Source organism: Garra rufa, chromosome 8 (assembly GCF_049309525.1).
Source record: "Garra rufa chromosome 8, GarRuf1.0, whole genome shotgun sequence".
Lineage (NCBI taxonomy): Eukaryota > Metazoa > Chordata > Actinopteri > Cypriniformes > Cyprinidae > Garra > Garra rufa.
This window is the reverse complement of record NC_133368.1, coordinates 34,668,028-34,682,796: the sequence shown is the minus strand read 5'-3', so window position 1 is coordinate 34,682,796 and position 14,769 is coordinate 34,668,028. Positions and strand designations below refer to the sequence as shown.

At 35.7% G+C, this 14,769-nt stretch overlaps 1 protein-coding gene across 1 annotated transcript in view; it reads left to right on the top strand.

Moving 5' to 3' along the window:
* lrp1bb (low density lipoprotein receptor-related protein 1Bb) overlaps positions 1–14,769 on the top strand; it is a 414,599-nt gene that overhangs the window by 380,727 nt on the left and 19,103 nt on the right. The window contains exons 70-82 of the mRNA XM_073845088.1: positions 108–230; positions 756–878; positions 1,181–1,321; positions 1,606–1,740; positions 3,765–3,884; positions 4,986–5,227; positions 5,640–5,863; positions 6,438–6,544; positions 8,409–8,525; positions 8,637–8,810; positions 11,060–11,185; positions 11,311–11,475; positions 14,028–14,189. Coding sequence (XP_073701189.1) covers positions 108–230; positions 756–878; positions 1,181–1,321; positions 1,606–1,740; positions 3,765–3,884; positions 4,986–5,227; positions 5,640–5,863; positions 6,438–6,544; positions 8,409–8,525; positions 8,637–8,810; positions 11,060–11,185; positions 11,311–11,475; positions 14,028–14,189 — 1,959 coding nt within the window. The remainder of the gene's footprint in view (positions 1–107; positions 231–755; positions 879–1,180; positions 1,322–1,605; positions 1,741–3,764; positions 3,885–4,985; positions 5,228–5,639; positions 5,864–6,437; positions 6,545–8,408; positions 8,526–8,636; positions 8,811–11,059; positions 11,186–11,310; positions 11,476–14,027; positions 14,190–14,769) is intronic.

Sequence of the window (14,769 nt, the reverse complement as noted above, 5' to 3'; positions counted from 1 at the left end):
CGTAGTTTTGACTATGTATGTGTTGGTTCAGGTTGTCATAACCCTATTTAATACAGCAAAATATCCATGTACCACAGTTTAAAACCAGTTTGATGTTGTCTATTCAGATGCTTTCTTCTGTCGCCCCGATGAGTTCATCTGCAACAACACCCTGTGTAAGTTGCACGTGTGGGTGTGTGATGGTGAGGACGACTGCGGAGACAACTCTGACGAAGACCCCGAGATGTGCGGTAGGATATTCATTTCTCCCAGTGGAATTGCATGACCCTGCGGCAGTGCTTCTTGCTTGCTGAACTCTGATTTGGAATTGAAAGGCTTCTGTTGCTTGGCGAAATCCTTTAATTGAGTTATTTGATGTTAAGCTCTGCTGTATGTAGAGAGGTCATTGACTGAATTAAAAACTGAAATACACTACATGACCAAAAGGATAACACTTAAATGTTAGTGATTCCAGAATCCAACATAAGGGTCGTTGTCAAGATAGTGATAAAAAATTTTAGAAATTAGAATGATTTTTGAAGGATTGTGTGAAACAAGACTAGAGTAATGGCTGCTAAAGATTCAGCTTTGCATAACAGGAATCAATTAGGTTTTTAAAATGTATTCTAATAGAAAATAGTTATTTCAAAATACAGTTTATCATAGTTATTTTATTATTTGTTTTGTTTTATTTATTTAAAAAATATAGCTGAAATTAAAGACGATAGCACTACAAAGCCTAAAAAAACTGTAACATTTTGTTCTCATTCCTATAGCCAAACTACCTTGTCCTCCAGCAAGGCCATATCGCTGCAGAAATGACAGAGTGTGTCTACGGCTTGATCAAATCTGTAACAATGTGGATAACTGTGGGGACAACTCAGATGAAGATGAATGCGGTAGGCTCATTCACAAGTCTCTGATGATGCCTTTATCCTCAGCAGCACAATGGGAAATCCATCTTTTGTGCCATGCGTTTTCTTTAATTGACAAATAAAGCATCTAGTCAAGATTTTGGTGATTTTATTGTTTTGCTAGCAGTTCCTGAGGTCGTTCAGATACATGGTGCTCATTAATCACTCGCATGATCACAGTAAATTTGATTGAAGACTCTTTGGGTGGTGATGAATAAGATGCCAGCTAAAGTTTGTATTGAAATGGATGGGTTTTTTTTTCTTCTTTCCTATGGGGCGCAAATCAGAGGCTGTGTCAACTAGACCCAAGCCATGCGGGAAGGCAGAGTTTACCTGTAGTAATCGTAAATGCATACCCGCACAACTGCAGTGCGACCTGTTTGATGACTGTGGAGATGGAGGATCAGATGAACAGGACTGCAAGGCTTGTATGTGTTTTGGGGCTACCCAAATTACATGTGAAATCAAATCTCTCAGATTAATCGTAGTTTATATGGAAATGTGTTGTACATCTGGAATTGTTATATCAAAATCATTCAGGTTTATCTTCCAGCTGAGTTTTTTTTTTTTTTTTTTTCTTATACATATTTTATTTGTTGTCTATGACCAAGCATCAAAAGACAAAAAAAAAAATTCCCATCATGCACTGTGACAGCTGGGTGCAAGTATAAAGTATGTCACTTCAAAGCTCTCTCTCTCTCTCTCATTCCAGCTTCAAATGGAGACATATGTGGAAAGAGGATGAATCCATGTGGGGAGGATGCAGTGTGCAATCATACAAACACAAATGCAATTTGCCACTGCAAACCTGGCTTTCAGAGAAATCTCAGAAGCAGAAAGTGTGAAGGTACTGTCAGACTATCTTCCCTGATTCTGTTAGCGTTCAGAAAAATGATTCACTGCTTTATCTGAGGGTGGAATGTGGATTTAGACTTTCAATTTAAAGGTGAAGTGTGCAATTTCTGCAACACCAGTGGCTCCCAACAGAATTGCAATCTGCATGCAGAACAACATTAACTCAACAAGGTTTAGAAATGAATAACTTCAAAATTCCCCAGAAAAATTTAAATGGTGGGACAAAAATCCCCTGATTTATCATAATGATATAATTATTCATATTTTGTTTTAGATCTACATATGCACTTTAGCACATAAAATATGAGTTAAAGGGTTAGTTCACCTGAAAAAAAAAATCTGTCAATTATTGCTCACCTTCATGTCATTACAAACCCATAAGACCTTTAGTCATCTTTGGAACACAAAGATAATTTTGATGAAATCTGAGAGCTTTCTGACCTTGCATAGACAGTAACACAACAACTAAATTCAAGGTTTCGAAAGGTAGTAAGGACATTGTTGAATAAAGTTGTTATTTTTGCTTTATTTGTGTTCTTAAGATGAATAAAGGTGTTACGGGTATGGAACAACATAAAGGTAATTAATGACAACTTTTTGAATTTGAAGATCAAGGTAAATTATACTTAATTTGTCTTCTGGGAAGCATTCAAGTATCTTCTGTCGCTTCCGAAGGGCAGTACTAACAAAATAAGACAAATTTGGACATCTTCATCCTGCATCTCTTCATCCTCTTAATGCATCGTGTTTTCTTTCTGAAGCATCAGTGAATGTTAGAACCTTTTTTAATAGTTGTTTTTGCGTCCCTAAATAGTCCTCAGTGTGACGAGATTGATCTTAAAATCATACAGTTACTGCTGGAAAGGGTTCAAATATGCAAAAGATGTTGGAAAACTGACAAATCTGCAGGACCTGGAGTGTTTTTCTAAAGAACAGTGCAGTTTAACTGTTCAGAACAAACAAGGGACTCATGAACAAGCATCACAAAACAAAAAAATATTGTTAAGATAGTTTATTTGACATCAGTGGTTCAAACTTAACTTAACATTTTATGAAGCTACGAGAATACTTTTTGTGTGCGAAGAAAACAAAAATAACTTTATTCAAAAATTTCTTCAAGTCAGTCTTCAATGCACGTTCACAAGAGTATCATGACAGTTTTGTTGAAGACTGACACAGAAGTGAAGAAATTGTTGAATAAAGTTGTTATTTTTGCTTTCTAAAGATGTTCTAAATATGAACAAAGGTGTTGCGGATTTGGAACGACATAAAGGTGAGTAATTAATGACAGAATTTTCGTTTTTGGATGAACTATCCCTTTAATATTTTAAAAATACTAAGTATGCCTTCTAAAAAATCAGTCCGGGGGCAAATATCTCTGAAACTGGGCCAAACCAGTGACCCAAGATTGGACCTATTTGTCCAAACATGGTCGATGGAGGAATGTTTGACACTTGTTTGAAAACAGTCATTATTTTGTCAGTTCGGTTTACTAGTGGTGCAGAAATTGTACACTTTTAGCTTCTAAGGTTTTGCTGTGAATCCTGTCCTGTCAATCATTTTATAATTTTAAGGCTTTCTACACATGAGATTCAAAATGCCTGTTCTTTCCGTCAAGCGTTTGTATACTGGTCTATAGCTGGCTGGAAATAGCTACAGTATAGCTAGATTTTTTTCAAGGATCAAAAAATTTGTCAAGGATCAGTGTTTTTCTCTCTGTGTGGTAAGACCAAACTGGAGGCCAAAGTTAAGCCTAAGCTTCTGACAATGCTTAACCTACTGAAAATGTTTTGCATTTAAAAGAATGTTTCCAGTAAAAGGATGTGTGCACTCACATATAGTGTTTTTTTCTGGGAATAAAGATCAATGAGATGCAGTGAGCAGACCACATCAGATGTTTTATTTTCAAGCACTCAGCATGTAAAAAAAAAAAAGCCACATAGGAAACATCACACAGTTTCCAGAAAGCGTTATTCCTCAATATCTGACTTTTGTTCTTCTCTTTTTTTTCCGCAGAAATCAATGAGTGTCTTAATTTTGGCACTTGCTCTCACTATTGCACAAACACTAAAGGATCATACAAATGTACATGTGACAAAAATTATAAGGATATGAATGGAAGCTGCATAGCAAAAGGTAAGGATCTATATTTTCTATCGACTTGACCTTTGGCTTCACTGTGAGATTTTATTTTAGACTTTTAATGTTTTAGTAGATCTTTGCGTATATTAGCTCAGCACACAGGGCTTAGATATACATTTTAAGCCATTTAAACGTGTGTTAATTCTGTTACATTTATATTTATAAATGCGTTTAAAGAATTATATGCGACCCTTTACCACAAAACCAGTCTTAAGTAGCAGGGGTACTGTATATTTGTAGTAATAGCCAAAAATACATTGTATGGGTCAAAATGATATTTTTTTAATGCCAAAAATCATTACACTGTAAAAAAAAAAAAAAAAAAAAAAAAAAAAAAAAATTGAGTAAACTTGAAATAATTTGTTACCCTGCTGCATTAAAATTTTAAGTTCAGTCAGCTCAAATAAGTTTAGTCACTTGAACACAACAACAACAAAAAAGACAACAAAAAATGGTTTGTTATCCTTAAAAACTGGCTGCCTTAAAATTTTAAGTTGAATCAACTCAAATGTCTGCCTGGTCACTAAGTTGACTAAACTTTTTTGAGTTGACTAAACTTAAAATTATAAGGCAGCCAGGTAACAAATTATTTTAGGTTCATTCAACTTTTTTTTTTTTTACAGTGTAGGATATTAAGTTAAGATCATGTTCCGTGAAGATATTTTGTAAATTTCCTACCATAAATATATCCAAACTTTAGATTTTTTGAAATTGTTGATTAGTGATATGCATTGCTAAGAACTTAATTTGGACAACTTTAAAGGCGATTTTAAGTATTTAGATTTCTTGCAAATAGTTGTCCTATCCTTACAAAACATACTTCAATGGAAAGCTTATTTATTCAGCTTTCAGGTGATGTATAAATCTCAATTTCCAAAAAAGTTATCCTTGTGGCTGGTTTTGTGGTCCAGGGTCACATATATTATCTTCCTTTAAAATATTGTAGTAGTTTGATTGACTGATTACTGATTGATTAAAATATTGCTGTGTTAGAATGCTTTATCTGCTTCTGTAATTGTCAAACTGTTGTCTTAAACCCTAAATGGAATTTAGCCACTTTTCATTTTTTTTGCATATTAATAACTCAACGGGCAGGACCAGAAGATCGAGTGCTCTACATAGCTAATGACACTGAAATCCGAAGTTTTGTGTATCCATTTAACCAGAGCCATGGACACAAAGTACATGCTCGCATCGAGGAAAATGCCCGCATCATTGGGATGGATGCTCTGTATCACCAACAAAAGTTTATCTGGGCTACTCAGTTTAATCCCGGTGGACTTTTTTACAAAGATATCCTAAACAGGAGTCAAACTAAAACAAATGTTGGCATCATAGTAAGTATTGTGGGTCTTGTGTGAAGTCTATTTATTCAGGAATATTCTGGATTTTTCCTTGTTGGTATTTGTTTCCTTCAAAGTTCATTATTTTTTTTTATTCATGTGTTTTACTTCTATTTTATAAACTAATGGATTTCAGACAAGAAGTATACATATTACGCATATTTGTATACGTATATGTATTATATGTTGATCTTCTCTGTGATTAGTTTGTTTTTATTAAATATTTAAACACTTCTTTTTCTTCTAACTTTAAGTATATGTTGTATCCCTATATCAAAAACTCTCTCTGACATTTTGACCATTTTATGAATAATTTTCTCCTAAACATGTTATCATATAATCTTAAATATTCTGTGATGTCTTGGCCCACATGGGAATCACTGTGTTATCTGGGTGACCTTTGCAGTGCCCAGACTTTCGCAGACCCAGAGATGTATCAGCTGACTGGGTGACTGGAAATATCTACTGGACAGACCACTCTAGGATGCACTGGTTCAGTTATTACACAGCTCACTGGACCAAGCTTAGATACTCTATTAATGTGGGGCAACTCAAGGGACCCAACTGCACCCGTCTGATAACTGACATTGCAGGAGAGCCTTACGCCATTACTGTCAATCCAGTCAAAGGGTAGGAGCATGTTCTAATACTATTTGGGTTCATTTAAATTCATATAGTGGGTTTGGAAAGTCTAAATGTACATTGAAAATATAAAATTGAAAAATATACAAAATATTTTGGCTTCTGAATTGCTTTTAGGGCACTTGTCAAAAAATCTGTTTGTTATACAAACTTGAATACTTGGTATCAGAAGTAAAATGACCTTGTGCAATTGTTTAGTTGTTTAATAGAGGATAACATTTTTGGATATTATTGTACACTCTTAAAAATAAAGGTGCTTCACAATGCCATAGAAGAGCCTTTTTGGTCTAAGTGGTTCCATAAAGAACCTTTAACATCTGAACCTTTCACAAAAGGTTCTTTGTGGCGAAAGAAAGTTCTTCAGATTATAAAAAGGTAAGAAAGAGATGGTTCTTTAAAGAACCTTTGACTGAATGGTTCTTTGTAGAACCAAAAATGGTTCTTCTATGGCAGCACTGTGAAGAACCTTTTAAAAAACCTTTATATTTAAGAGTGTAGTACTTCTTTATAATAATAATTTTATATACATGTATTTATCAAGTAAAGATTTGGCCTGTTTCAGGATGATGTATTGGTCAGTAATAGGCGACCACTCACACATAGAGGAGAGTGCAATGGATGGCTCCATGCGTAGAGTGCTATTGGACAAGAACCTTAGGAGACCCACAGGTATGTTTTTGTGTTTCTCAGTGTGACAGGCATGAGCTCTTTTCTTTGAACCCTTAGCTGTTTTTCTGTGATAAACGAGAGGTTGTTGTTTTGTTTTTTTCTAAGAAGGGACGAGGTCAGGGTCTGAATGCATTTATGTGTAAGCTTGTTGGTCTTATATCCTGTTTTGGCATATCACAGCATTTTTCTCATTTCCGAGTTTGAGGGAATGTTTCAGATGCAGTGCCTTAAGGTAAACCTGCAGGCGCTTTCCTCAGGGAAACACTAAGTACCGCTACATTTAACCATGGCCTCCTTTATAGGGGCCAATATTACGCCTCCAGTGCAGCTTTAGGAATCCATCATCTCTAGAAAAGGAACAAAAATGCAACATCCGAGTCTTTAATCAAGAGAGGAAATATAATGAGTCAAGCAACGCTAACTCTGAGAAATATGGGACAAACTTTTGCTGAGTTTATTTCAGGAAGAGCAAAAGGACGCAAATCTGAAGCTTTTGTGCTGAATATGTCCACGCTGAAGCAAGGGTTGCTTAAGGGTTATTTAATTATATAAAAAGATCAATTTAGCACCAAATTGACCTAAACAGCAAGGTTCTGTTTATACCAGTTTGACGCAATTTCAAACCATTTTGCAGTCCTACTAGTCTCACATGACCTAGATGAATGAAACTCTTCTCTTTTTTTGATAGTTATTTATGGTCATGATCATTTCCTGATAATTTACTCACCCCCATGTGATCCAAAATGTTCATGTCTTTCTTTCTTCAGTCGCAAAGAAATTAAGGTTTATGAGGAACATTCCAGTTTTTTTTCCATATAGTAGACTTCAATGGGGATCAGTGGGTTGAAGGTCCAAATTGCAGTTTCAATGCAGCTTTAAAGGGCTCTACACAATCCCAGCCAAGGAATAAGAGTCTTATCTAGCGAAATTATTGGTCATTTTCTAAAAAGAAAAAAATTCTATACTTCTATAAGGTAGGGAAGGGTGAAAAACTCCATCTCATTTTTTTCTCCTCCAACTCATCCAATATTTGTTGTTTTACCTTTTTTTGTAAATGACATTTGACTTTCTTAGCATGTTCGCTTTTTAAATCCTGGGATGGTACTTTCGCCTACATTATGTGTGACCTTTCCAACATGATTATGTAATCTGTGAGGTCAGGCAGGTGCAAGATGAGCATTTGTGGTTAAAAGTATAAGGTGTCCACCCTGATGAAGGCGAGTTAGCCGCAACGCGTCGGTGCATGTTAGATGTTTGTAATTGTAAAGCCATGACAATAAAGGCTTTTCATTCTAAGAAGATTTTCGAGTGCCTTGGTTTGATTAGTTTTTTGAAGATATGTAAAGATTCCCGTGACCAAAGAGCACCGATTCAAATACTTTACACCCCACCAGCATCTTGCATACTTTTGGATTCATATCTACATTTTTATTGTTTTCAGAAAACAACAGATTGTTTCGCTAGATAAGACTCTTATTCCTTGGCTGGGATCGTGTAGAGCCTTTTGAAGCTGAATTGAAACTGCAATTTTGACCTTCAATCCATTGGCCACCATTGAAGTCCACTATATGGAGAAATCCTTGAATGTTTCCCTTAAAAATCTTAATTTCTTTGTGACTGAAGACAGAAAGACTTGAACATCTTGGATCGCATGGGGGATGAGTAAATTATAAGGATATTATTAATCTGGAAAGGAAATTACCCTTTAATATCCTGTTCTTTTGTTTTATTGTGAGCTGTTGTTTTCGAGTAATGCTTCATCAGTGTAATCCCTTCAAACATGAATGTGTCCATGTTTAAATGTGTTTTTGTGCCAAGCTTTTATTATTACGAAAATAACTCTCTTCCCGTCATTTATCTGTAGGGTTGGCAATTGATTACTTCAGCCAGCGTGTGTTTTGGGCTGATGCCGAGCTCTCTGTCATTGGCAGTGTCCGTTTCGATGGCTCAGACCCATTGGTGGTAATCGATGGCAAGCAAGGTGAGAAGAGCAGTTAAAATGGAGTCTTTTTTCATGTAACTTATATGCCTGAAATCATTATTTAGAGAATCAGTTTGTCTAATGTCTTTGCCTCACTTCATGCCTGCACAGGAATATCGCAACCGTACAGAATAGACATTTTTGAGGATTACATTTACGGAACAGGACTGAAAAATGAAGTTTTCAGAATACACAAATATGGCAAAAAACCTATTGAGCCTTTTGACTTGGGTATTGAAAAAACAACAAATGTCCTGATCTCTCATCGTTTCAAGCAGCAGGATGGTAAGTGAACACTTTTTATCTAAATACTTTCTTTTTGGTGCCACTTCCTTTTCTGTACAACTTGGAGAATGACGAAGTGGTTCTTTGAGATTTTTAGGGGTTATTTTTGTGGATCCTAAGAGAATATTTTTCTGCTTCTACTGGGCTTTTGAAAGAAAATTCTTTTGCAATGTTTTGAAGGTCAGAGTGATATCCTTCAGCAGCTGCACACAGTATTTTGAGACTGTTATAGTGTCCTGTTCTTAAGTCTAAAGGGAAGCAGTAATCCAAGTTCAAAAGACTGTAAATCTCCAACATATGCTCATTGGAAATACGTGCCTCTATATACATTTCTGCAAAACTGAAAAACGTACCTATATGAACGAATCACTGCAGTTTCCAGTTGAAATTTTGATTATTAAACCAAATTTTTACACAGTTACTTGCAGAATATTATGTTATGACTTCAAAATAGTTTTAACATCCTGCGCAATTTGAAAGCTGATATTTTTTTAATGTTATCGTCACATATACAGCTTCATATGAGCTTTCTAATTTAGTAAGTTTGCTTGGGAGCTCACGCGATACGGCGTTGCTCTTGAGTGATAAACAGTTCCGGGTACGAACCCCATGAAACGGTTCGACAAAACAGCTCAAATCCACATAAGGAAGTTAAAATAGCAAGGCTGCATGAACAAATGTGTTTTTATATCACTATTGCATTTGTGAACACTATCGGGTAGGTTTAGGGATGGGTTTGGTGTAGGGGATATTTCCAACATGATAAAGCATTAACCTTTAGTTACACTCCCTGGATATTTGAATTCTGAACAGCCTAAATATTTACCTCAAGGAGTGGGTTAAAATACAGCAATATGTACCTGTACCAATGTAAAAGTGTGAAAGTGTGTTTTAGTGCCAGTCTCTGGACATTTCACTTTGAAACTGCCACAAAACGTTTGGTGACGTAATTACGTAATTACTGTCTTGCAGAAATGTATATAGAGGCAGATATTTTCATGAGATTGGGTTGAAATCTCCAGCATAGTTGTATATCCAACAACAGTTTTTTTTATTTTTTTCATTAGTGTTTTGTTTACCTCGTTGAGACATATAACACTCTTTAAAAATGAGTACAGCTCAATAATGTAACACCCATTTAATTTGCCTCTCTATGCATTGCATTTGTGTCCGCCACATGCGTCGACTCTCTAATATACTTCTCAGAAGCTGGCCTCCTCTGCTGTTGGTCTTGGTTGCTATTTGTTATCTGGTTGTGTTAATGGCCTCACAACCTCAAAAGATCTTTCTTTTCTGGTGGGTTTGTAGTGAGGGGCAGCTGAGCCAGTCCCCACTGACTCATTAAAGTCAGAGATCTAGCCTGGTGGAGAGACTTGTGCACTGCCAGCAAAAGCCAAAAGTTTAGGTTTGATGTCCTCAGCAAAACACTGAAGATTGATACAGATGTTCCCTCACACTGCTGGCATCTTTGAGCCGCGGCTTTCAAATCTGCAACTTTTGAGCTGCCAGTTCGACGAGGTGCTTTGAAAAATTAAATAAATAAACTGAAAATGTTTTAGATGGCACTTTGTACAAAGTACAAAATAGGGCCTGAAACCTATTTTATTTTTCTTAAAATTATTAGGGAAAGATATTCCAGCGTTCAGAATATGTTGACTCTCTGCCGCAAAGTAAATGTTATATTCTGTTTAATTTTTAAGTTTTGTAGGGAAACTATGCTACTAAAATGTTTTTTTTTTTCAATATATTTCATTATATTTCCTTATAATAAACATTTACAATTGAATTGACAACATTTATTAAACGAAAAAAAGTGTAAGAATATGTAAAAAAAAATCTTCTATAAATTTCTCAAAGGGTTGTTGTTGTTGTTGTTTTACAATGGAACAGCAAATATTGTTTTAATATAATTAAATATATATTATAATTGTTTTAATTATATTAAAATATGTATGATTATTCTTATTTGTGACCCTAGAATTAGCATGCATATTACTAAACAAAAATTAAGTTTTTAATATATTCACAGTATGACATTTCAAAATATCTTAATTGAACATGATCTTTACTTAATATCCTAATCATTTTTGGCATAAAAGAAAAATTGATAAATTTGCAACTTATGACTGGTTTTGTTGTCAGAGTCACATTTATTATTAATAATTAGTATTTAAATATAATGATTTTAAATATCTAAATGTTATTGTACATTCCAAGTTCACTTTATGCTTTATCTGTTTTGTATTCAGTGGCCAATCCCTGTCTACGGATGACCTGTGATTTTATGTGCTTGCTCAATCCAACTGGGGCCAGCTGCACCTGTCCAGAGGGGAAGACCTTGGTCAATGGCTCCTGTATTGACCCCATTGTCTCAGGTCTGAAGCCTCACTTTACAAAAGGATTGCTCACTATGCTCTAAAGCCTGCTGGTGTTTTTCATCAGGCATTAGGATAGAGTGAAAAAAATCTATTTTGAGTTAATTTATTTCAATATTGTAAAGGTGAGTTTTGCCGACCTGCCTGTGAGAATGGAGGACGTTGCATGGCCAATGAAAAAGGAGACTGGCGCTGTTACTGCTGGCCTAATTTCTCTGGGGAACGTTGTGAAGTCAACCACTGTACAGATTACTGCTTAAACGGAGGCACGTGCACTGGCTCACCTCTCGGTAAGAAACTCTCAAACAGCTTTGTTTGATTTCAATACATGACTGAATTCTTTGCCTTAGTCAGTTTGATAATGAAGTACAGTTGCAATCAATTATTCAACCCCTCCGAGACTGCAGTGGTTTACAAATACAAGCTTTTCTAAAGATCCAGGATTTTATAAAAATTGCATCTATACCAGTTTAAAGGCATATTAAAAGTGATAATGTCAATATATAACATAATGTTTTTGAGTTATAAGATTTTTTAAAAACACAGTCATAATTATTCAACCCCTATTCAACATTGCTGTTTAAGTCACTTATTTTTATGGTAGGGAACAAAATTGAATAAAGCCTTTTGAAACTGAATTAGCCTGAGCTGTTAAACATACCTAAACTTAGCCCATGCATGTGCTGAAGCTGAGTAGCAAATATGGTAAAGTCAACAGCTCTTTCAAAAGCTATAGAGAAGAAATAGTTTAATTATATTAGAAAGTCTATATGAAAGGCAATATAAAGATTTCCAAAAAAGAAGTAAAAGTTCCTAAAAACACAGCTGGCAGCTTTAATCCTTAGTTTAATGTGTGTTGTTGCAGAAAACGTTTGAGGGTGTTGAACAAAAAAGCACAATATCATAAAATGCATATTTTTCTCAGTTGCTCTGATCAAACAATGTACAGCCAAGACTTGTAAGATGACCTGACAGAAGGAGGAAAAACCTTTTAGTGCAGAGTATAAGATGAACACAAGACAAGTATGGCCTTCATGTTGAGGCACTCCTGACCAAAAGTACAAAAAGGCAGACTTGAACATGTTAAAATTCATTTGGGTAGACCTGTGGAGTTCTGGAAGAATGTTTTTATAAAGTGATGTGACCACACTGGAACTTTTTGGACCCATGGATTATCGGTATGTCTGGTGCAAAAAAGGCAAAGCTTATGAGCAGAAGAACACCATCTCCATGGTCAAACATGGAGGTGGATCAGTCCTGTTGTGGGGTTGTTTTACTGTAGCAAAAAGTGGAAATCATGACCGTATGATGGACATAATGGATTCTTTGAAGTATCAGTCCATTTTGACAAGAATTGTGATGTCTTTGTTACAAAGACTGAAGCTGATGATCAATGAACTTTCCTGCAGGACAGCCATCACAAGTTATACATCCAAATCTCATTAAGCTTGGTTCAGGGATCAGTCATAGAATGTTTTGAGTGGCTTTTGGTTGAATTTGAAGAAAGCAGTGGCAATGTGAAAACCAGAGATTATCAGTGAAGCTTTTTCAAGCAAGGAATGGGCCAAGATTGCAGTAGAGAGATGACAAAAGCTTCTAAGCACTTAAAGAATAAAGAATAAATAATTCTGCGCAAAAGTTGTCTTTTGGGGGTTGAATAATTTTGAACATGAGTGTTTAAAGCCAGTCATCAATGTTACATTTTCAGAATCACTCAAATGTGTATTAATAACCTTTCTCTAATAGTTTACTGATGCCTTTGTTGCATTGTTTTCCTAAAATTTTGTTCTCCACAGCAAAATGTCTCGCAGGTCAAGGGGGTTGAATAATTTTGATTGCAACTGTATTTGAAATAGTCAAACTGCATGCAAACTACATGCAACTACTGTGAAATGTTAAGTGCCCAGTCGTTTGATTAGGAGTTCTTCTAAATTAATATTTAAAAAAACATCTGTTAACAAAAATGAGAGGCAATGTGTGTGCTTGTAATAACGGTTCTAATCGAAAATTATTCAAGGCAGCATATGGACGCTTGGTTTGTATGCTAATGTGCAATTGATCTGTTTTAATAAAGAATTCATTTGAAATTGAGCACTTTGGTCCCAAATGTAGAAACTTGCAAAGGATTGCTCATGACAAAATCAGTTGAGTGTTTGTGTCTGCACCTCAATTAAAATTAGTCAAGAGTGTCATATTACAGCTTCATCTATCATAATCAATCATCTGACTGATGAGGCATGTAAGAAAGCAATTATTCTTAACATCAGAATCCTCTGAAGTTTGATACATTTCATCATTTTCTCTGGTGATTGTTAACTGTCGAGTGGGGTGCAGTTTTATTAAAAAGAGTGAGTGAACACTTTGCTTGTTGCTATAAATACAACTGTATATTTTTTGAGGTCAAGTCCTAAAAGGATAGTTCACCCAAAAATGAAAATTCTGTTCATCATGTTGTTCCAAACCCATAAGACATTCATTCATCCTTTGGAACACAAATTAAGATATTTTGTTTTATAAAATCTGTGAGCTTTCTGAGTCTAAAAAGGTAGTAAGGACACTGCTGAAATAGTCCATGTGACATTAGTGGTTCAAATTTAATTTTATGAAGGAACGAGAATACTTTTTGTGCACAAAGAAAGCCAAAATAACGACTTTATTCAACTATTTCTTCTCTTCCGTGTCAGTCTTCGCTGCATGTTCACTTCAGGAGTCAGCTTATACTTCCTACATTTCTAAGGGCCCTTAGCAAACAGCTCACAATCTCTCAACTTTTGGTGGTAAACCCAAGGACAAAACTTAAATAAAGTGCTCACATTGATGCATCTGTTTACTCCAATCATAGGGAAACCTACTTGCCGCTGCCTGACAGGCTTCACCGGACCTAACTGTGAAAAGCGGGTCTGTGATAATCACTGTCTGAATGGAGGCACGTGTGACGTAAGCCCTGGAAACCAGCCAGTGTGTCGCTGCTTGGCAGAGTACACGGGTGACCGCTGTCTTTATCGTAAGTATTGTAAAAGATTGCTTGTACCCAGCATAAATGGTCAGCGACTGCTTTTTTATTCAGTAGGTCAGTGATTCTCTTGGCAGGTAATTACATCCACCACTGTGCCCTTTTAATCCAGTATCATCATAATCCATATTGCTTGTTCAAATCATTCAAGTACCAAGTGGAACAGAAAGAAATAAATGTGGAGGAAATGATACGATATCTAAAGAGGGTTATTTTTGTGCTGGTGGTTTGTTGTATTTCTTACATAGAAGACCACTAAATTGTGGCCCATGGAATAGTTGCGTAGTTTTCTCTCTCCACAGCTGGCAACAGCAACAAAAAAGGCCCAATGAAAGCAAATATTGTATTTGACTCGAAAGGGCATATGCTAGTATTTGAACGATCCATGCCCAAAGAGGTTTTCCAAATGCTGCTGTAACAACCTTGAGGTGTTTCTGTGCTTTGCTGATAAAATGTTTGCTGTTACAAAGTCTTTGTTATTATAATTTGTTGCAAAACAATTTAATCTGCGCACCCGTAATGTATTTTCAGTGCTGTGCACCCAAGGGGTGACACATTTTCATCTTAGTAC